Below are 24,296 nucleotides of genomic sequence, written 5' to 3' on the forward strand. Positions count from 1 at the left end.
TTGAAAGGGTACAAAAAAACTTAAACCAAGTATTATACAGACTGTCTAAACAGGATAAGAAATTATGCATAATGTTAAGTTCATACATATAATCCTTTGTGTGTTTACTTAGTTACCTTTTGCAAACATATAAATAAAACAAAACTTCATTGGAGCTTTGACTTAACAGATAAATATCTTTAGCGTAAAGCAAATTTATTTTGAAGGGAACATGCATAAAAGCAATGCGGAGAGAAGGGCAGTATTTTTCTAAGGTGGCTGAATTTCTGTTGGATGTGTAGGAAAGTGGAGAGCAGGAGGCCTAGATTCTTCCTTTATTGCATTTTAAGTCAAACAAAATAAATGTGAACTAACTGTGAATTGAGGTAGGTAGGTGAAAACTGGAAGAACCATACATATGTTGTGAAAAAGACAAGAAGTAAAACCCAGAATCTACCAAAGTCAGAAGTTTTACCTCTGGCTTTGAATAGACAGGGAACTGCCCTCAAAGGTGGAGGTGTTTTCCACTGCAACCTGTGAGAGCAAAATACTACTGGTATGCTGAGAAAGCTTTTTGTTACTGAATTAGTTCTCTAAAACTAATGATGGAGTTTGTTGTGTTAGCATGTGGTTCTGCTACCTCAAACTCTCTCATTCTCTAGAGGAATACAGGAATGGTGAGCTGACACTGAGCTGTTTTGCATAATTTACTGCAGTGAGTACAATTACTAAGTTTTTCATGTCCTCATTTGATTCCCTAGGGTGTTGTTGCTGATACTTCTCCACAGACAGTAGCATCTTCATCACAGGAAGCCAGTGGTCAACAGCAACAGATGACAGTGGAAACATCCAGTGAACATGCGCCTGCGTATTCTTACCAACAGTCTAAGTAAGTACACATACACTTTGTAGCCAAAAGGTTTTGATTCTTGATTATAGCAGGCCAAATTCGACTCCCTGTTTCAGCAATTCTGAATAGCTTCATTAAGTTCAGACGAATTCTGGATGTATGGCAGTGTAATTAGCAAAAGGTTTTGGCTGATGGCCTCACCTTGGCAAAATGTGCTTGAGTTCCTGCCTACAATGATATGCTCTCTGAGTATCTGCTGCTTTTCTGGACTCAGAAGGATCTCAACAACTGCGTTAACAATCATCACACTGGGCTAAAGCGGCATCCGGCATCAGAGGTTAAAAAGGGCTTAAATTTGCAATGGTGAAAATATTGGCACAGAACACATTGGCACATGTAAAGCTTTCTTTCTGAAAGCGTAGTTAATGAAGCAGTATAAATTACCTCAAGTTGGTATTTGTGATTGTGCAAAATTGGTGCCTTGCAGACATTGAGTGGGCAGGAACTGGAAATGGAAGAAGAATGGGTAGGAAAGAGGTGGGGAGAAGCGCTGCTTAGTCTGTCTCCATTTCTCTGCTCCTTTTATTTACTTCCCACGGAATACCTTGGAAAGTTCAAAATTTATACACTGACAGCTGGATTTAGAACTCTTAAAGAGTCCCTTCATCTTCAGAATAATCCTCAAACACAGTTTTTCTTTGCTAGAGTAAAACCAGTCCTCACGAAGGGAAGGTTACTTAGTGACAGGATACTCACTGGGACTGATCAGTGTTGGACAGATTCTAGGAAGAGGCACAAATGGAGTCCTTTATTAATACGTGTATATTGAACACCAGCGTCAGTGTGAAAAGAGAATTACATGTTTTTTCTTGGGCAAGAAAGACAAATAGCCAGACAAGAAATATGTTAGATGTCAGTCAATGCATCATGACTTGGTACTTATAGAGGCATCAGATATGAGCTGGTATAGGAAAGATTAGAATTATACCATTCTGTCAGTTACTTTACTTCATTTTTGAGCTCTGGAAGTGCAAGATACATTTATTTGTCTATCGTATGAGTAGCAAATGGTTTCAGATCACACGCACTCCCTTTTTGACCACCATAAAACAGAAGACTGCTATTTCTTTTGTCATGCCTATATCTGTCTGTGTGTACATATTACAAGAGCAATCAAATCACAAGCTTTTTGTTGATGTACCTAATTGGAGACACACTCTGCCCATGTGTATCTTTCTAGCCAACAGTCTTTCTAGCACCTGTAAATAAATGATTGCAAAATACTTATAGAATACAATGAGCAAAGAGAGAAATATGTGTTTGTATCATCCTATTGGCTTGCTTTGATGACTGTGTTCCGTGGCGTTTGGATCTGGCCATTCCTGTGTCTCTGTTCCCTTTTGCTTAAGCCTTAAAGCAGAAGGAATTAGTTTTAGAAGGCCTCATAAGGTAGCTGTAAGCAGCAGATTCTGGCATTTTTCCGCATAAGAGGAAACTGCATTGCAATTCTTTATTGAAATGGGTGCTGTGTTTCTTGCCAGTGTGGTGAATTTCCTGAGAATGAGATCCCTCATCTTTCCTTGTCATCTACAGCCTTTTTGCAATGATGGATATACTTCTAATGGCACTTGCATTTATATTCAGGGAAATGTCTTCCTTTTTTAATCACACAGTCAGCTCCACTACAGATTTTTTTATTATACTTATTTCAGTATTTTTTTTATGAAATGGGCCCTCTATTTATGTCTGCCAGTTGCAGGCATAAATGCAGTGTGGGAAGCTGTAGAAACAAGCAAAATACACACAAAATACACAAGATAACTTCTGACAAAAATATTTCAGTAACCTGTAATATAAAACCAAGTGAAGTTGTTTTATAATTAAAATATAATTTTATCACTTAGCTTTTTGAAGGGCACATTTATTAATAACAAACATCATGCCCAATGTACAACAGCACTTATCAAAGCAAGATAAGAGAAGATAATTAGCATGACTGGACAATGATTTTGTTAGATAAAGGCAAAGGAAAAGGCGGACAATATAAAATTATTTCATAGGAGCTGATCAGTCAGGAGAAAAGTTATAACAGCATATTTCCTTATATTTATTTTCTTTGCAACAATCATGAAATTGCAGGCAACGAAGGAGAGACAATGTACTAAGAATGAACTGGGTGGTATAAGGACTCTGTACTCTCTTTGTAAGTAGAAATAAACCACAAAACTTAAAATTTAGGTTCCACTTTTTTAATCAGCATACATGTTCTTTTATTTAATATGCTGAGTTCTGTACTTGAGGATCCCACCCAAAGATGTTCAGAAATGGTAACTTCATGTTGAAAACCTGGCTAACTATTGTGCAGGTAGAATAGGCCTTGATTTCTGAGCAGAGGAATCTACTTTATGAGGAAATCACCTTAATTGTTTTAGACCTTACTCCTTTTTTTTCCTTGTAAATATTTAATTTTGCACATAAAAGTGTGAAACCAATGAAATGGAGATCAATGGATATCCTTGCCCGAGAAAAGTATGCACTCTTACCTCCAAGCAAAAGTCTGCTGGACGACCTACTCTGATTTTAAATACGGAAAGAATTATGTTTTTCTGGAGCCTTTTGTGGGCAAAATCAATGCCAGGTTAGATTAGAGAGCATGTGCTGTGACCCTTTGGTGACACCAGCCACTCTACCCAGAGCGGCAGAAAAACCTCAGAAGGTGAGCATCCAACTTGAATACTCCTACCGGAAATTATGCATAGAAAACCTGAAGAAAATAGTTAATTGTTGCATTCCACATAAATCTGTTGTTAACATTCAAAGTATTATTTTTCAGGCATCATGCAAGGAAAAAATCCTTTGGTAAATTTAAAATTTAAAATTGTAGTTTTAGGTTTGCCATCCCAGACAAAAAGTTCTGTGGCAAATGTTAGATCATCAACATTCTTCACAATTTAACTCATAATTTAAAAACTAATTTTAAACTACAAGGGCAAATGTGTTAATGCATGCAAAAGGAAAGATATTGGATTTTCTTTTGTTGAGCTTTGGTCAGAAAAGGATTTTTTCCATGTAAGTTTTGAGGACTGTAGGAAAAAAAACAGCTGATCCTTACTGATAGCCCTAGACATGGAACAGCATTTATACATAGGTTCTACATCTCCCCAAAGATCTCACGGTCTTGTTAAGATAAGTTTGATGTGACATATCTTTAAATGACATGAAACCTCAAAGACAGAAAATGAGAGTTATCTTCCGTAAGAAAAAGGTCTATAGTTTTGCTTATTCCCTGTGCTAAATTTAGAAAGATTTAACACTGTATGATCAAAAAATATATTTTTCTAATTCATATTATCTTGCATGTTTCTACTAAGTTAGCCATAACTGGCTCATTAAGCAGACTGCTCCACAGTCTAATTGTTCTTGCCATCAGAAAATGTGTTCTTTCTAGCAAATTGGATGTATCCTTTTATTGTAATTTTATCCTTCATTTCATTATTAGTATCCAAAATAAATAGCAGCACTAATTATTATGAAAATATTCACCCTCTTATTGAATTACTTTTGAAAGATTTACATGTATTCATTTCATTTCAGTATAGTTAGTCTGCCTATTAAGCATAGCATTAACAAGAATAAATTCATCTGCTTAGAATGTGTTAATGTCCCCAAAGCAGGAATTCCCTATTTTTGCCTGACTATTTTCAGCTTATTGGTGGTATCATATTTAAACAGCTGCGAAGTTAGTTTAGCTTGGATTACTTTTAAAGTGAATTGGGTGGAAAAAAAGGAGAGAAGCCTATTTCAAAGTTATTTTGACTTAATGACCACTTTAATTCAATTGTTTTTACAGACAATAAACAGGACTGAAGAATGTCGGTCTGAAATCTTTGCCTTGAATGGAGAAACTTCACTGAACAAGAAGTTGGCTTCCAGTTTGCACAGGCGTCAAATGAATGCTTTTTTTTTCTACCTTTCCCAATGAAAACAAAACAGTGTTTTTATGTGCTGTGCAAATGGTTCTGTCATGTAGTCTGACAATTTTATTTTTGCTATATTTTTTTTTTCAACTAAAGGAAAAAGCCCAGAGGAAAAATGCTGGGTTGACATTTCATCTGGACGAACATTTGAATTCAGAATTTACCTGGAGGCGTAGCTAGATTTTTTTTTTTTTTAAAACAGAAAAACTGATGATGTCAAGAGGGAGCAAGTTGCGATGAAAACCAATTGTCTTCCTCAAAAATTAAGCTACTCTTTTTCTCTCATTTTCTTTTTCTTCTTGTTTTAAATCTAGAGTGTTTTTTGGTTTTTTGTTTTTTGGGTTTTTTTAAAAAAATGTTTAGGTAAGGTTTATCTTGAATCTTAATTGCCTTAATTTTAAGGACGTCAAAGGCTCTCAAGGCAAGCTGTCAACGTCTTGTTAGAAAACCCGAGAATGAATTGAAACTGCTCACACCGGTGCTGGTGCAGAAGTTTAATAGACTGAGTTTTTGGGGTGAACAAAAAATAAACTGTACAGTTTAAAAGAAAATGATTTTCTTCTTTTGAAGAAAAGTTGATGATAAAGGAACTGTGGCAACTGAAAGGATTGGAAAAATGCTGGGACTTTTATGAACTTTGTCTTAATTGTTGACAGAAAAAAGAATTCTAGAAGGCTAAAGCATTTTACAGTAAAGTTATTGAATTGAGAAAAAAACTTGCTGCATTATAGAGAATGCAGGGTTTTTTTCTTGCAGAATGCAGATTTTTTTATTTACAAAGCGTGATCGCTAGCAAAAGCATTAGTGCTTTTTATCTGCAGTCTTTTTTATGAGCTTTAAGAAGTTTTTAGTCTGCTTTGCTTGTCACATTGCAAAAACCTAGCTTAAGAGCATTAAAAAAAACTTAAGTAGATAGGAGCTTATGGTCAAAAAAAGTGCAAAAAAAGCAATAGATAGAAGAAATTGTTGACAATTTCTGTAGTCTTTCCTAGTTGTGAACAAATGCAGCCTATGGATGGCCTATTTTATACCAAAGATGAAGTGACACCCTAACGCAGTCCAGAAGATAGAGGGTTTTTTCTTTTTTTATCTTTATTTGACCTACATGGCCGGACCAGTTCTTACTTTCTCGTTTGTTTAAACTATCTTCCACTGGTGTTTTACATACTGCATATGTTTATAGTGGAAATTTCAGAGTAGTTGGTATTAGAAGCTTTTTGATGATGTGCTTTGGAGACTATCCCAAAGCAAGGGGATTGGGTTACCAACTAATCTGTCCAGGCGGGCTTTAATTTTGATGAGGTTTTATCTTTAATTGCCTGATCTTTGGTATTTCTACTGAAACAACAGTCTTCCTTCTGAATTCCGACATACCGCAGATTCATTTCTTCACCTCAGTCTTTGTCATCGTCCAGCATGCATAGCCACCTTAATTCTGCATTTATTTTTCAGTGTTGCATTTGAGTTGCCAGGTAGATGCAGGAGAAAGCAAACTTGATCTTTCTTCTCATTTTAGCTCTCCCATACAAGCAGACATTTTGGAAACGACGTAGTATTGTCATGCAGGCAAGAGTTAAAATTTATTCTTCTCTGCTATGATTTCTGTTGTCTTAATATGTTGGCTGACAATCACTAATTAGTATGATTAGGCCTAAAAACAAAAAAAAGACACTAAATTTAATCCACCAAAACCTGTTTTACGAATGACTGTTATTTTCCGTAGAGTAATCTTGATTATGGTCCTTAGTTTCTCCAAACAAACAAATGGAAAAGGTGAGAAGCAAGTCAAAAGATGATTTTTTTCCTTAAGGAGGCAGAAGAGAAGCAGCATTTCAGTATATACATACATGCACACATATCTATGTGTCAAAATTAAACCAAACATTTTTAAACTTTCCTCCATCCAGAAGAGAGGGGAGGGTTCATCACGTTTCTTGTGGTGGATTAGACACAGGGTATCCATTAAAAATAATGAAATTAAAACATATGTATTGGATCAATCTGATTCAGCTGCCCAATCCTAAAAAGAGGTCTGTGTTTCCCCAACCTGAATTTTTTGGGGAAAAGAACACAATTATTTTTTTAAATTGATAAAAGAAGATCGTATTTTTTAACATAGGAGGAGGGGGGAGGGGGTTTCCCAAATAAATGCTGCTAGATATGCAACATAGAAAAGAGAGAAATGGGAGTTCAGCATAGGAAGAGGGCCTGATTTTCAGAAGTAGTAAAACTGCTTTCTCCAGAATAGTAGTTGATATTCAGCACTTCTGAAAACCAGATGATGCCAAAGTAAAACAACAACATCATCCACAACATGTTTTCAATTCAGAAAAAAAAAAACCCTCTCTTTCTGTTTCATATGCTGTCTCATTACTTGTTGCTTTTTAATAGTGGCACTTGAATTTTGTCCTTGGATAAAGGTTCCCTCTTTCTTTGGAGGGCGTAGGAGGGAAAAAATCGATCTAGCCTTATTTTCTTCCTTTCTACACGTACTCTCTTTCTGTCTCTCTCCGAGTTATTTGTACAAGTGGAGATAATCCCCGGCACAAGTCAGTTATATATGAAATAAACACATTTATTTCTGTGTTAGTTCTAATGTGACACAAAAAAAGTCTCATTTACTATCAACAATGAGGCTACAAGGTAGCTACCATGTGGCTGATGAATATGCTGAGGTACCTTCTTGTTTCTATTCAGAACTCTGCTGCTTTATTTATACATTCAGAAACATTTTTCTTATTTTTTTCAGTGAAGTTAAACAATCTCAGTGTTTTTTATTAAGCCAGACAGGCAACATGATATCATAGTGCCTGTCACTTTTAAAGTGTTTCAAGTGCATTCTGTATTAGAATTGTTCCCCTTTTTTTCCATGCTATAATGTTCAATGGTGTTTGAAATCAAAAGAAACAAGCAAAGAAGCAGAGGAAGAAGAAGAGGAAAGAAAATGGATCCCTTAAATGCAATTCATCTTGTTACTGATCCCAAAAAAAAACAGTGAAGTGGTCTGAAAGTCTATGAATTATAAACACTGTGAGCCTTGAGTATAAACAGTCATAGATCATAAGGTAAGAAAAAAGCTTAATTAGAACATAAAAAATGCTCAGAAGGTGGTAACTTATTTCTAAAAGTTAAAAATGAGATAAAAGTGAACAGTGAAATAGCAACATGCTGCATGGATGTTGTCATAGGAGAGGAATATTTGGTGGCCTCTGAAATCTAGAACTGGTTTTCTTTATGTTCTGGCTAATATGATTTTTTTCAAGGTTGATTGTTATTATCTGGTAAAGGTTCTGTTTTTCTTTTTTTCTTTTTTTTTTTTTAAGACCTGAGTTTGTAAAGTCACTATCTATGTCTGTCTTGCCAACTTAGCTTTAAATATCAGGAGAGTTCCTGAAAGATTGCAGAAACAACTCTAGATGTCTAAAGCAATGGTGCCTGGCCCAGAGGTCTAGAAGTAACATCAATCCATAAGCTGAACTGCATATGTACTTTCCATCACACCTCAATTCTTGTAAATAATCAAATCTGGATGTTTGGGTTTGGTAATTTTGTTTTTACCTTATAAGTTAAACACAGAAGGGGTGTCAGAAAATTATGAATTATGGCTAGAAATTTCTGAATACCTGGGCTTGTCATTGAACATTGAGGAAAAAAAAAAAAAAGACATTGGAACTGAAGAGAGTATTATACTCGCAGGTGCTGACCCAAGTGTAGATCAGGGCACTGAAAAATCTTACTGTTCCCACTGAGATTGCAGAGGGACTCTTCTTCCTATCTGGCTCTACTGCTGGTTTTGTAAGCACTTTTCACCTGTGACAGTCAGGCCTCAAATTGTGAATGTCCTCTTATTGCCTTCCAGTGAAACAGATTCTTGAAATGTCCTTAGCCTGTGCTAACCTGTATAGTTCTGTTTACCAAGAGACTGCCTTGGTTGTGTTGGTCAAGAAATCCACTGTAATGCAGAATGAGGCATATTTGAGAGCAACTGCATCACACTGTATCATCTTCTGCTATGGATGCATGCCCAAATGTGGAAGATAAAGGCTGGTCATTAGAGAAGTGAGGGCTTAAACTTTAAGTGGGCAATTGGGCTGTAGCATTCGAATGGATTTTTACACAAGTAAAAATCAAATGAAGGGTATTATTTATGTATGTATGTGTACCAAAACTCAGCAAATTTGAGGAAGCCTGCATTGTAATAAAGTTTATTTTTAATATGTCATAGTATTTGGATCTATATTATGTTGTTTATGGTACTGAAGGATGGGACTGATACTAAGTGTTTAACGAATTGCCACACTTCATGATTTTAAGCTTGATGGTGCTCCTCATGCCACTTCATTTTAATGCTGAGGTTGACATGAGCAAAACAGGTTTAGGCAGACTTGCTTAACTCCACCTATAGCAGAGTCATGCTAAAGAGTGATAATGTGCTTAAAGTAATGAATCAATCCATTTTTAGTGATGAGACCAAATGTGGTAGTTGAAGATAGTAATGTTTGATACACGCATGGTCAACATTTCCTTTCAAAACTTTATTTAACATGAAATTGGTCTGGATATAAACGAAGTGCCCTAGGGTAAGGGATTTTCCTGGTCTTTCTCGGTAGCCCACATGAACTAAGAAAACAGTCACGGTGTGATGGAAACGCAAAACAGAAAACAACAAAAATGCTGAAGTTTGATGCATTAGTCTATTCTGTTTAATGACAATTGACTCCAGTAACAAAGACTCCTTTCATTTCTAATACGCATACACTCAGTCATGCACACACACTTTCTCAGAAGGAGGGCTGAGTGAGCAGCAGACTTCTCCCCTTCAGTGGAGCAGATTTCTAGAATCTCAGAAGCAGCAAAGATGCAGTGTAAGGAGAGTTATTTTCTTCTCAAAAAGAGCACCGAGTTTTTCTATATTGCTCCTGTCCCCCAGATAGGCTAGAGCGCTGTATGTACTCCAGAGATTTATTCACCTTTGTGCCTCAAAGCAGGCAGAAGAGACCCTTTCTTCTCCCCTTTATTAACATGCTCTTTGTTAATATTGAACAGAAAATTATGAGAGTAAAGCTGTAAAAGAAATGAATCCCAGTGTTGGTTCAGTTTTCCATGATAAGAAAAAATTCTTGTGTTTATTTCAGTTGTTCAGTTCAGTTGTTAATTCCCCAACAGTGACAGCTGAGTTCCTTTACCTTAATAAAAATGCATAATGAAGTGAAAAATGTCAGCCTTTGACAGGTTCACAAATCCATTTTTCCTTGCAGGTCGAAAGCCTGCAAGGTGTAAGCACCTTCCAAGATCTGGATCTGTTGTCCTTAAGAGAGTATCTGCCCAACATTAATTTTCTGCCTTTAAGTGTCTTTCTCTTGGATAATAATTTTATGAATTTGGTGAAATTTACAGTCAGTTATATTTTTAAAAGCCCAAAAATACAGCCTAGAGAAGAGAACATGATGTTTATGTAATTAAAGTATTATTAAATATGCTGTATTACAGAGTGGAAGAAAATTCTACTATCTTTTAGAGGCAAAACAATTTTATGTAAAACCAGGAAGTGAACAGAATTCATTTAGGAATTTTTAGTTGTTCTGCTTTTTAAAGGAGAATGAACAGATTCTATCTGTATGAAAAATCAAAACAGCTTTGAAAGCAGATGAACTTCCTATCAAGAAAACATGCATCACAAAAATGGGGCAGAGGTTCTTAAAAACCCTTACAGACCTCACTGTAGCCAAAATGTAGAACACAGAACCTCTGCGATACATTAAATTATGAATCTTATTTATATGGGCATCTGTGTGCTGATGTCTCAGAATGTCTTTGAAAGATCTGTACTGCTATGATTTTTTTTTTTTTATGTTTTCCATTTGTAACACAATCCTAAATAGCTGCCATTTTCCCACTCCTGGGGCTTTCTGTAGATCAGTGGATGTTAGGTTTAAACTTCTGTTTTCTTTGATGAAGCTTTCAATAAAAAAATAAAGAAAGAAAAGAGCTGGGTGACTCTGTGTTCTTGTGACACCTTTCTGCAGAGGCTTCCCAAGGCTGTGGCTCTGTGCTGAGAACAGTGGGAGCAGAAAGGCTTTGCGGCAAAGTCCTCTGCCTCTGTATCTTCACCAAATGGAAGGAAAGAATCAGAGAGACAAGTAAGCTCTGTTGGCCCATCAGCAGCACAACCACCCATGTGCTTTGAGGTGAAATGCAGGAGAAAGTTTTTCTCACACCAAGACTGAATATTTAGTGCTGATGGGTATGTGTTGTCCAGGCTCTCAGCAGTGCACCTGCTAAAAGAACATTGCCTCTGGTTCTGAGGCTTATTTTAAAGAGTGACTTTTGCCACATGGAAGACAGAAAATCTTTATTTACGGAATAAGTACAGCCTAAGCAGTGGTAGTGCAAGCCATACTTCATCTTGAAAGGAAACTGGAAAGTAAATTGCCTCCTCAGCCATATCTCACAGGGAACAAGAAAGCTATTTGGCGCATTCCCCATGGCTGCTTCCCTCAGCGGCTCTCTTGTTGCCATGTGCATTTCTTCCCATGAAAACTGTTTCTCTGGCAAAGGCAAGGGTGGGATGAAAGGGTCCAGTAACTCTCCTCCCCGCCTAAGAGCTTTATTCACAGGTTGGAAATCACTGGGTGCTCCTTTTTTACCTACCAGGGAAGTGCCTGTCTCTTTAAGCCCTAAACATGTTTTCTGTGGTTGCCTGCACACTTTCCTTTTCCTTCTCTTTGCCCAGTGATATATGCATTGGTGAGCTTCTAACTCCCGTTCAGCTCAATCTGGAAAGACCAAAAAAGTCTTTAGAAGATGGAGGAATGGGATGAGGAAGTAGGTGACAGGTTTTTTCAACTGCACCTATGCTGAAATGTCCATTGCTGCTGGCCTTGAGGATGGTGAGAAAAGGAGGAAGGTAGGAGGCTGAAGCTCCAGCCTACCTGGCACTCTGAGTAGTAGCTGAGGAGCCTGGGAAGATCAGCAGAAAGTGGGACACTTTGTTCCACCAACACGGGTGGTGCAAAGGTGGTTTATACCTGAAGTTCTGGTGTCAGGTTCAGCTTTGTCACTGCCAGGATTGCTCCATTTCAAAGATCATTCCACTTCAAGGTCTACTAATGAGGATATTAATAACAGTTGCAATGGTAGTAGTTTTTTTTGTCTATCAGTTGGCTCTCTCTGTGCATGTGGAACCAGGCTAAGGAGGGTTTGCATCATCTTCTACAGAAGTGCAGGTAAGAAGGCTTTATATTCTACTCCTCTTGGTGTCACTTTCAGTGCCAAAAAAAAAAAAGTTAATTGGTAAATGATATTGTATTTAAGACTAAGGCCCCTGTCTTTACTATAGGATTAAAATAACAAGGACAAATGGGCCTTGGTAATGTATGATGTATTTTGCTTCCAGAGGGAGACAACTGTGTTTATCACTAGTCTGCATCTGGAATGGAAGTCCATGACCTCCTATGTGGAGAAAGCCATGTCCTTCGATTGTCACGCCCTGAGATTTCAGGCAGAGGGGAAGAGAAAAAAGCAAATCAGTAGCTGGTGTAGTGTAAACTGAGGAAGATTCTATATTACCAGGTTTAAATAAATTTTATTTTTGTTATTTGAGATGACCAAAGACTGCAAATTGAGACAAGGTCTCAGTGGGCCAGCAATGATCAGCAAAGACAGAAGCGAACAGTCAGGAGCAGAGAGGACTGCAGCAGAAGTTACTGAAAGTAGCAAGCAAGCCAAGATCCAAACCTAGGCGTCTGCCTGCCTGTTGGTAAACTTGCTGTAGCCTTTCTCTGTGCCTCAGCTCCTTGCCTCATTCTTGTCAATCTGGTCTTCAGCAGAATATCGAAAAGGCAAAAGTCTTCATTTGACTTAGCCGAGCACAAGCCACAGTGATAATTAATGGCTAGCAGAAGCTGTCCTGAGGCTGCACGCAACAGGAGATGATTTTTGCCGGGCAAATAGCAAGCCTGCGTGAACAGGAGCATGCTGTCCAGCATATCCAGACAGGCAAGCTGCAGCCGCCCGCTGCTGCACACAAGGCAGTCGTGTAGATCGGGAGACAGGCAGGAGACACGCATCTCTCTGCTTAAGCCCTCCCAGAGCCTGTCAGTTTGGAGAAACACAGACATGGTTGGAGAGGTTTGTTTACCAATGTTACAATGTTCCTGAAATTATCTACTTTGGGGAAAAGATGCCGTGACAAAACCACTTCCTTCCTTTTAAAAATTTATATGTATAGACCTCTGCCAAAGGCATGCTCACTTTTATCAAATGCTTTGCACTAGTACATCACTGAACTTGTTTGAACAGACATAAATTATGACTAAATAATCTACTGAATATATGCACTGCTTTAAATGAAAGAATTGAAGGTTGATTTAGTTGATGTAGCTGTTGCTAAAAGTTGAATGAGCTTATGTTTATAGTGTGACTAGCTGAGGCCCTAAGCTCTGCTGCATTGAAATGCTGCTGAAAAAAAGAAGTGTGTGAGAAAAAGATAGAAAGCGCGATTTACACCTATTATTTGATTTATTTCCACCATTTTTTACCACTCAGTATATTCTGTGTCGTGTGGAATTCAGCCATTGACACACAGCCAGCTGAAAATTGTGTGAGCTCCTTGAACATAATTCCTATGGGATCGAGTCCCATGTTTTTCACTCAGAAGTCATTTAACAGTTGTGCTACACCACACGGCAAGAGGCTAAGATGCTCTCTTCCTCAGGTGGAGCAACTTCTACCCAATGTCAGTCTCATTAAATACTCTGTTAGTGGAATGCAGGGTCATCTGAGCTTTCCACACATGATCTGGTTATTTTCTAGTTAATCTTGGTGACATGCAAAGTTGCTCTGCCGCCACTGAATCCCTTTTTAGTACAGAGCAGGAGACAGAAGCAGGGAGTTAGATAGATCTCCTCAGCTGATACCAAGGCACAGCAATCCTTAGCTAAAGAAAAGAAAGGAGGAAGTTGTTTGTTTGAGGAAAGTAAAGCAATAGAGAAATCAGTTCTTTAAAACTTCCCTCACACTCTCTTTTTTTTACCTGGGAGGCCTGCACAGCCAGTCAACAGAATTAAAATTGTGTATGTGCATTCTCAAGTGCAGTATGTGGCCAGTGGCACAGCTAGACATACATGTGTCTTTGTTCAGAACCGCTTAAACTCTCGGCTCACCTGAGCCTTAACATCACTGCACAGCGAACAGAATTGAGTAAGCCACCAGGAGAAGTGAAGACGTGACCCAATGCTTCCTTTCTCTGTTTGTGCTGCAAGTTCCAGCAGTGAATGGTTGTCTTCTTAGCAAGCACCCTGAGAACCTGGCTTTCTTGCTGTAGAGGTGAGTCCTTGAGAGGGACAGAAAGTTACTACCAAAAAAAAAAAAATTCAGCTTTGCAGTGTTTCTCCCCTGTTTCTTAATTGTGTCTCTTCAGTATTATGTCCCATGCATGCTTCCAAATAAGCAGATGAATATTTATTACAGTAGCACAGTGGCCTCAGTCTCCGGGTGCCACGCAAAGAAAAAAAGGCATGTTCTGCTAGGCTTATGAGGTGAAGGAAGAATGATCTGCTTAATCCATTCAGTGATTCAGATTTCTGCTAGACCCTCTGACACAGCTGTGTACAGCGGGCTTTAGTGTTACTGGTTACTTTTCACAGCAATGGCTGGCTATAGCTCAGAGTGCAAGGACTGCTTTCCAAAATCCATTTGCCTTTTCATATATTGACTGTGCTACGAGGTCTCAGGGATGTAAAGAGCTGTTTGCAGATGCCAGTTTTTGGAGAAGACCCATTTTTTTTTCTGAGAAGAAAACATGCCCAAAAGAAACATCTACTGCCGATTAGAAAAATATAGTTACCAGTAGTTTCAGTCAGTTCAAGTGCTGTCACCAAAATCATCTTGAGGTGTATGATTCACCCCATGCAGACCTGTATGGCTTGGATGAGATACTCCTTCAGTCCAAAAAGACTTATGTCAGGGGCCTGCCTGACCTTTAAAAGGTACTAAAGCTTTGAGCGTGCTCTGAGTAGTGATGAATGTTGTCTATAGTGATATCTGAGAAAGGATGCTCACAGCAGGGTTGTTTCTACTACACAAGACAACTGAACTGTCTTTGTAGAAGAGTACCTCACCTGAATGTAAGCTAGATGGGAACCTTTTTTTGTTTAAGGACTTGTGCAGTGAGCTAGTCATAAAACTGTCCCTTCTTTTGTCTTTTGCCCTGGGGACAGGGGTTGCGTTGTAAGTGTTTTCTGCAAATGACATTTTCTCCTTGCTTTCCCTTTGAACATGACCCTTCCCATGCTCACTGCATACTGGCAACAATGTCAGTACTTCTAGTGAGGACTCTGCCGCTGCACAGAGTCATGAGAGGCCCCTGGACAAAGAAGGTTTTCTTCCACATCAAGGAATTCCCTGGGCTGCAGCAGTAGTGCTTCCATTTGCAAGTCCTGGCTGTGTGAAATATGTTTATTACTCTAATATGTTTCAGCTCTTGCAGCCAGCTCCTCTTGACAGGAAGTCCTGAGAACAAGTCCTTCGTGTCTCCTCTCAACCAAAAAAAAAAAAAAGGGCTGTCAAGAAACTTCCTCCAGCTGTGGTGACCCAGGATCAGGGAATTGCAAAAGCAAAAACCTCTGCTCTTCAGCTAAATTATAGTTTATTTTATTATAACTTCCTTCTCCTCCCAATCCACGTCAAGCTCATTTATCTGTCCCTACCATATGTCACATCCTTTCTGGCAGACAGAGTGTAGACAATGCCAATTTCTGAGGTGATTTCCATTACTTGTCTACGCAGCACCCAGAATAAACCTTCAAAAGGTACCCGAGGCACAACCGCCAAGCTATAACCACACTGGATTCTCTGCTGGGAATTCTTTGGTTATTTCTTTCCAAAGCGTATAATTTTTTATTAGTCTTGGAAAGAATTCTCATTAAAAAGTAGGAACTTGAGCATCAAAGCTCATTATGGTAATGTAGACTGTTTACCTGAGAGAAGCAGTTTGTCTGTTGAGTAGAAATATTAAATGTTGTAGCTAATTGAACAAAAATGGGAAAAACTAAATGAACTTTCCAAAGAGAAGAGGTAAGAAAGAACCTTCCCTAAGTCAGAAGAGGCTTTGCAGGCTAGTGAGGCTCTGCCCCATTTTGCCTCTCCTTTAGAGGTTGGTACAGTTTAGGAAGGTTGAGATAACAGCGAGCATGAGCTACCCTCATGAATGAATTAGCAAATAATTTTGATTAATTTTGCTTAAAAAGGGGAAGAACTGAAGCAGGATGGATGGCTGAGGTTCACGCAGGCTGTGAGGGAACAAGGAAACTTGAATGTCAGATTGGAGGACATCCACACCTGGCCCAGAAAACTGTGTAGTCCTCACAAACAAGCTTTTACTTTGTGAGTAACAAGGACTCAGAAACATGGGATGAAAAATTTTATAGCAGGATTACTTTTTCCAGTAGTGATCTCTACAGTGATCCAAAATAATTTATTTACCAAAAAAAAAAAAAATCAGCACAGTCCCTTTCATCCCTCAGCTACCTCTTGCTTTCCCCCACTCCCAGCACACGTAGCCAGACATTTCATCAGCACAGCTACACCTGCCGATAGACCTTAGCAGAAATGCAGTGAGACTATTTCAGACTTGTTTCTCTTGACTTCCTAGATAGCATTCATATTTTAGTTTGTTAATTTTCTTTTCCAAGAAAGACAACTGAATTTAAAATAATAAAACTTTAAAAAAAACAAAAAAGCAAAACAAAACCATAAATTGAGTTACTGTAGAGGCTAAAGGCACCCTGAAATAACTTACTTCCTAAATTAAAAAAGAAGAACTAAAAAATAATTAGACTCTTGAAGACTCACACTTGTGTGATAAGTTTGTTTGCAGACTAAGGTACTGACCAAAGGAAAGAAAGATGTCTGCCATCCATCCTTTGCAAAGTTCCACTTGCTTCTGCCCGTGTATAAAATGCCATTTAGGAAAGGCATCATGCTGTGGATATCAATGTATATATACATGTGTATAAACACACCTGGCATACTTTTATGCCATAGGGACTCTATGTGGCATTATCCTCAACCTTCTTTAAACCATAACCCATCCTCAGAACTCAAATGAAAAAGCAGATTGCACAGCTGACAACCTGTTTCTTTCTTTCTACAACACTTTCAGTAATAAAAAATGCTTAATAGAAAGACATACATATAAAATGTGCCTGTCCATTTGATCCACCCCACTGCATGCCAGTGCAAACTCAGGCTCTTTCCATCCTCACTTTTAATGGCTGCAGGTGCCATTTGGTGCAACAGACACAGCAGAGAGATGTGGTCTATAGAGAATAAAAAGTACGGCAGTCCAAGTCTCTAGAGAGGAAAAATGGTCTCTGTGCAGAGGTCACAGAAAGACTTAAGCAGGGGAATCTTTTCACTATAATGAGCAATAAAAAAATCCCTTCTCAGTCCTCTCCCATAGCTTTACTTAAGAAGCTCTGATGCTCCTTTCCTTGCAATAAAATTCATTACTGCTTTTATCTGCACAGTAGCTCCCTGCAGCAGTGCCTCCACTTCCCACCAAACACATGTCTGTTCAAAATACTTGGTGTTCTTGTAGGTGTTGAGCACTCAAAATGCAGAACACCAGTAACAGCTGAGTGTGTGCTAGCAGAGCTTGGTCCAACACGGCACGATTCCACCCACAGCAGCTGGCTACTCTAGTAAAACTCTCCTGGGCCTCATGAAATAACTGACATGAAAGTGATGTTTGGAGCAAGAAACGGAACTCATTTTTCAATTGATATTAAAGAGGAAACCAGCTAGTGTCAGCTGATACTGCCCAGGCACATTTTCAGTAATTAAAAAAGCAATGGAAATATCTATGAGGTGTGTTAAGAATGAAGCCAGAAGCAATGTGTGAAAGGTGCCAGCTGAAGGAGTCCCTGCGATGAAGACTGCAGGGAATGGGAAACCTCATGGAATACAACCACAGAGGGAACAAGAGCAGCCCAGAAGAATCAAGTATAGAGGAGCCTAAATTATTCCTTTGAGTATAGTATGAGGACACAGGAAAGACAGAGGTGATGTCAGAAAAAGTGTGATGCATGTGATCATGTAAGGTATTCTTATGATTTTGAGGTTCTGAGAAAAAATGCTGCTATCTGTGCCCTCTTGCCTCAGCTTTGAAATACATCTGATCCCATTCCTTCCTTATATGTTGTCAATACAACATTCATATGTGACTTATTTTGTTATTTTTGTACTCTTTCAGGGTATTAGATTTCACTTCTACATCCAGTTACATGCTCTGGAGGTTTTCTCAAGTGTTTAGATCTTACTTTTTCCATATTATGTTTTACAACATCATAAACACTTCAGAGATACTTTTTATTATGCACAAAATCAGATGGCATTCCTACCTTTTTGCAACTAAAAAACAGTGAAAGTGAGCTTGAGTATGTTTTCTTTAATATGGAATCCACAATTCCCTGATTTTTTCTGCTGTATCTCTCTGGTAGTTTTTAAGGCCCCAGGTGAAATTACACTGTCTCCCCTTTGTTGGCCCTAGGCAGAGGTGAATATCTAAACAAGGTAAATACTACCAACTCCCAAAGTGCATATTCTTGGCTGTTGATTGCCTAAATAATTTCCAGATTACCAGACACTACCAGCTCCTGCTTTCCACGCTCCAAGTTTACATCAGTACCTATGCACAGAGTTTATCGTTGAGTGAGGACATGCAGCAGCACCCCAGAGAAAAGAGCACCTTGAAACCGCAGGAGATAATGCTTCTTTTGATAACCTGCAAAGAAATCCCTGAGGCTGAAAAGGTGCACTCTTTCCTGCTCTGCCAAAATTGTGACACTATCCCATTTACTGTCAGTTTCTTCAATCAGACATCAGTTTAAGTGTGTGTTCATAAACAAATTGTCTTCAAATGACTTTTTCAAGGTTTTAGGAGGAAATGAATCAGCTCCCTTGTTAAATTCAAATTTTGTGTTCTGGTTTTCTTATATCCACTAAGAGCCCAGTCCCCCTCCCATCACAGAGAAAAGACAACATTCCAAGAGCTACAAAGGGAGAACTAGCATGTTCACAGTTTGGTTATGTGTTTGTTTATCTGTTAAGATTTGCTTTTTATAAATCTTTGCTATTTTCATGCTGTAATTCTTTATAGCAGAACACAATGCTCTCTTATTTATTCTTGACAGATCCTGTATAAATTTATGGTTCTGCATCAATAATAAGAGTCATTAATCACAGTAACAATGCACATCACAGGGTCTTCCAGGCATTCACCACTGAACTTGCTGAATTGTTTTACAAATGAAACCCTCCCCCAGTCAGTAATTATTCCTGAGCTTGCACAGAAAACAAGGAATTTGGTTAGAAAAACTGGGAGAAAAAAGATAATTTTCTCCCAATGGATTTGGTGAGAGATGGGGGTGGGGAAAAATCTCAGCTACAGGAAGGCAGAAAGGGGAATCTGTAGTTATTGGGAAATGGTTTCATTTCAGTAGGAAATCAAAGTTTGTTTTTTAACAAATCCTAATCAGTCAAAACTATGGCAAATATTTTGTTCAAAAGTGTGTGAAAATTATTCCCCAAAATAGCCATTGCTTTTGTTTAGCTTTGTTAGCCAACAAGCTACATTAGCCAATAAGCACAACAGCCCTATATTCATTGTTTATTTACATATAGAAAAGAAATAGCAGGAAAGTAATCTAACAGATTAGAGCAATGGACAGTAAATCCAATTCTATACCCAGTAAAGTCAATACAAATTATTCTATTGAGTTCACTGGATACAAGAAGCAGCCTATGATTCAGACATCATAATATGAGCAATGAGAAACAAAGGAACACTAAAGCAAAAAGCAAGAATTGCAGAAATAAGACAATGGCAGAAACAAAAATAATACATTTTAACTCCTTTTTTTTTTTTTTTTTTGGAGTGAATTTTACGTTTTGACAATGCTGAGTTTTGGAAAGCAAGCAATACATTTGATTTGGTGGCTCTAAAGATGTTTTAACCCCAACTCAAGTCCTGAAAACTTATCCAAGGTTTTTCTCCTTCTTTATCAAGAAAGACTGCCATTGGATTAGGATGTTATCTCAGCAGGGATAGGATTTTATTTAGTCATATCACCTCTCTTCCCCACTGCCTTTCCATCTGCTTTCTTCAGAGGGTTTGATGTCTGTCAGGGAGGTGGATGGGGCCTTGAGAGAGCCTGAGAACTAAGTGGGGAAGTGATGGATAACCACTGAATGGGCAAGGGGAAAAGAGAACCTGGAGAAAGAAAATTAAGAAAGAGGTGTAGGTAGCACATTTGCCTTAGCTGCAAAAACTAATTATCAGCTGGCATATGGATATGTATTTGTGCTTATTCACCTATGTACTTAAAATCTCTGCTTTCCAGAGTGTTTTCTTTGTGAGACATAGAACATTTGACAAACTATGCAGCCTTTTTTAAACACCCCTGATCATTATTTCATTAACTGACTCATTTCAGGATCTTAATCTGAAAATAGGAAAGCTGAAATAGGTCAAACTACTTTTAAAGGAATATGAACATGATAAAAGGCCACCACTCTTGCTGATGAACATTTCAACCTTTTTTTGTTTGTCTGCAAAACTGTTTTTGCTGCATTTATTTCTGCCATGGAAGCCTTAACAATGTTATGCCTGATCCTTAGTCCTCAGTGTAACTCTGAATACACAATATCTTAACTCTGTATAGAAGAATATTTCCAAATGACCAAATTTTGCATAACCTAGTGAAGAATTAGACCTTACTTATATTGAGCAGATTCCTCCAGGCCTTGGTCTGTTCTGATGTGAGTGCTGTCCTTGAAGATAGGAGATTTATCTAAGAAAGTAACCAGTCCATTTATACTTCTTTTTCTTCAAAACGGAAAGGGAATTTTGAGAAAGCCAGTCCACATTCTTCGAATAAAACATGACTGCCTCTATAAACATGACTTGCTCACTATAAAAAGGTTCACTATGAGATGCAGACATTGAAGACATTGAAGATGTTTGCTGTTCCGTTAAATCTGCAAGACTCCAACCCTTCTACCTCAGACAGAATCAGGAATGGAGATGGTTAGAAATTTCTGTGAGTGTTTCTATTTTTCCGTTATCCATTTAAGCTTTTAAATGTTCATTAATGACTGTTGATCCATATCAATGAGTGTGACAGCCTGAGACAGTTAAGGTAAGAAGTTTTAGGTTTTGAGGCAGACTGAAACTGATTGTTTTTTCATGAACACTGTGACTTCCATAAATAATATGGATCAGACGTTCCTTCTTTGAGGGTTTTATTCGTTCATTCCTTCCTTATTTTAAGGATACCTGCATTTGTATTTTTTCAAGATAACAGTAAAGCTGCTGCTGACTTCTTTCCACCAGATGGCACCACAGACTGTAATCCATAGCCACTCTCTATACATATGTGTGTATATATATTTGTATAAATATATGTGCATATGAACGTAGCCATAGACATGTATATGCTGGTGAAGACTTTTGAGTGCTAGATACCTACAAACCTCATTTTGCTTGTCTCTTATCCTACCACAGAGGGCAGAAGGAGGAGCAAGACCAACCAACACCTTGCATTGAGACCATGCTATAAATAATGCTTCTATATTTGACACTCTCATGGTACAGGCACTCTGTACTATCTAAAATAAAATTATTAAAGAGACAATGCATATTATAAACTTTTACTTTCTAGCACAATGTAAGGTAACCACTTTCTTTTAAACTGCAATAGCTGGTGCATGGTCATTCTTATACGCAGTCCAGTTGCTGAAGGATTATTCCATGGAATCCAAATCTGAAATCTTTTCAATCCAGCTGTTCCAATCCAACAATTCCAATATGGGCTGCCTACCCAATGTTTTTGTAGGCAATGGAAAGAGAACACTTTTTCTATCTTAACTGGTTACTTCTTTTATCTTAATTTGACTCTTCAATAGCTTAATCTAACAACTTCCCTGTAAGAGATCTGAAAGATGAGCAGAAATTAATAATGAACACAGAAAAATTGTTTTAAAAGAAATTTGCAAATAATAATCATAAAACTTTCATTATTTTAGTGTTTAAAACACAATTGGCAAATTTGATTGTTACATAGTATTCCCAATTTTTTTCTTAATTAATTCTGAGTTGTGTCAGTTTGCTTTAGAAACAAAACTTCTCCCTGGCCTGAAGAGCCTTCAGTGGGGATTTTCAGCTGACTGCTTTATGTCAGAGGTTTTGCTTTGATAGTCGTGTGAAATAATGTTAATTTTTTGAGAACAACCATATTTTTACTACAAAGTCCTTGCTGGAAAGGTGATGTTTCGTGCTGCAATTTAAATTAAAGATATATATGACCATGACTTGCAAACAGTTTATCAAATCCATAAGAAGCTTTGGTTTGTGATTCATTTCCAAGCTGTTTCAATGTCTGACATTTTCATAATTCCTGATGGCTTTCCCTCCATGCTTTTAAAGAGCTGTCTTAGCTTGTGCTACTATCTACTCTGTGGCAATTCCTGTAATCTATCACAACAGTAAGAGGCACAACAGAAATTATACCATCTTAGGTACTGTATGTGGAAAAAAACCCAGTTTGTTACATTTTTTCTTCATCTGTCTATGTCCAGCTGTTCCTTCCCTCTCTCCCAATTAGATGTTACTGCCCTCTTCTCACCCTACGCTTTCAAGGCATTAATTTCCAACCCTTTCTGAAATGGGCAGGTACCTGCTGCCTCCAGTTCATGCAGAAGACATCTTCAGCCTGTCTTAGCCTCAGTCTTAGCTACAACCCTAATAAATCCTTAATGTATTGAAAACTTGCATGGGAACCACCAGAGAAAAAAATGCATCACTAATTTATGATGGGTGTCCAGGAACCAGCAGCAAAGGAAAGGACTGACTAGCAAACTCATAGTGCCAAAAAGCAAGCTAAGAGTTTCCATATAGGTACCATCACTGGTGGCCCAGAGACAGGGAGAATTAATGAAATTCCTAGAAGCATTAGATCTGGATGAGGTTTTTATGTGACAGGAAAGCTGCTCTGCATTCAGAAGGCTGCAATTTTGGTTCATAGCATCCCAGTGCCTCTGCTCTGCATGGTATCCTGCAAAATAGGCTCTGGGTGGGAGATCCTGAGCTTGGTATCCACATCGCATTTGTTAAACTCCAGGCTGAGCCTGCCTTGCATGACAGGCATGGCAGTGTGTGGGGGGAACAATATATCATGCTCTTTGGAAATACTGCAATAATCAATGACCAGGGAAGATAGATACCTGACATGGGAAGATAGATACTTCACCAGGGAGAGGTGTGGAAATAGGTCTTAGCTTCATAGGATGGATAGACTGAAACGCTTGTTAATTGTTTTCTTCTGTCGTGAATGTCATTTCTTAAAAGCGTACTGTAAAGTACATTTTAATGCCTCATCCTTTAAATCTCTTCTGTTTCCCCCTTTTCACGCCCCATAAATGCATTGGCTTGTGGGCTTAATGGTACTTAATTTCTACATTTTTGCTTAATTTGATGAACTATAAGTGCTCTTTCAGCCTACTGTGAGCATTCAATAATCAAAAGTGGCTGTGAAGTATATAAGTCCTGTTGCTGCTTTATAGGGCCTGATTAAAACAGAAATAATGTATTATGAAATCCCACTCAAACGTCTTTATTGGAGCACAGCTATCCATCATAACTCAGCGGTAAAAACTGCCTTGGCTTGCTGGTCTATTTTTTCCCCTCATTATCAGTCTACATTAGTAAGTGCAATGAAGTTAAAGCAGTAGCCTCTTCATTTTCTATTAACAGGCAATTTTACATTTCATTTTACTGGTAATGTCCCCATCCCTTTACCTGTGCCTGCCCAGTCCAGAGCTGTCTAAAACTAACTAAGATTTCCTTGGTTTCCCCATGTAGAGAAAAGGGAATAGGAGTCTTTTCTCAGCATTTCTTTGAAAGCATAATTGTGTTTGCAAAGAATTTTGAACCTTCAGACACTTTTTTTCTTTTTAAGGACACAGCACACATTATGTTCTAGATCCGTCTGTATGACTTGTAAGTGACAATGTTTTTTCCACCCTCTCCTTTTAAGTCTCTCCCCCACCTTGCTCAGATGCAGAAAAAGCATGACTCAAGGTTCGACTGCTCAGACCTGATACTGTCTGGCAAAAACAAGCACACTTGCAAACTGCAGAGCTGAGCGTGATAATACAATCCCTTATACTGTATACATCAGGAAGGAATTCCATGAGCAGTACCTGCAAGGACATGTTTCCTACCTAAAGACTCCCTTCTCCTTCTCCTTTCCCCCTCTATGCTTGCTTTTTTTTTTTTCCCCTTTCACACGGTCCTTAATATCAGGATGCTTTAACCTGCTTTTATTAAGAGGTTAAATGAAGCCAGAATGCTCCAGAAGAATGTTCTGTCTCATCGACCTCCCCTCCAGGCTGCGTTCTGTAATTTCTCCCGCTGTGCTGAATTGATG

The 24,296-nt window shown here is 38.3% G+C and overlaps 1 protein-coding gene across 1 annotated transcript in view; it reads left to right on the forward strand.

Moving 5' to 3' along the window:
* RBMS3 (RNA binding motif single stranded interacting protein 3) overlaps positions 1-10,792 on the forward strand; it is a 91,505-nt gene extending 80,713 nt beyond the window's left edge. The window contains exons 7-8 of the mRNA XM_027733402.2: positions 741-868; positions 4,680-10,792. Coding sequence (XP_027589203.1) covers positions 741-868; positions 4,680-4,686 — 135 coding nt within the window. The 3' untranslated portion in view covers positions 4,687-10,792. The remainder of the gene's footprint in view (positions 1-740; positions 869-4,679) is intronic.
* The last annotated feature ends 13,504 nt before the right edge of the window (positions 10,793-24,296 follow it).

The sequence above is a fragment of the Pipra filicauda genome, unplaced genomic scaffold, assembly GCF_003945595.2.
Source record: "Pipra filicauda isolate LSUMZ 115617 unplaced genomic scaffold, ASM394559v2 scaffold91_size2508729_pilon, whole genome shotgun sequence".
Lineage (NCBI taxonomy): Eukaryota > Metazoa > Chordata > Aves > Passeriformes > Pipridae > Pipra > Pipra filicauda.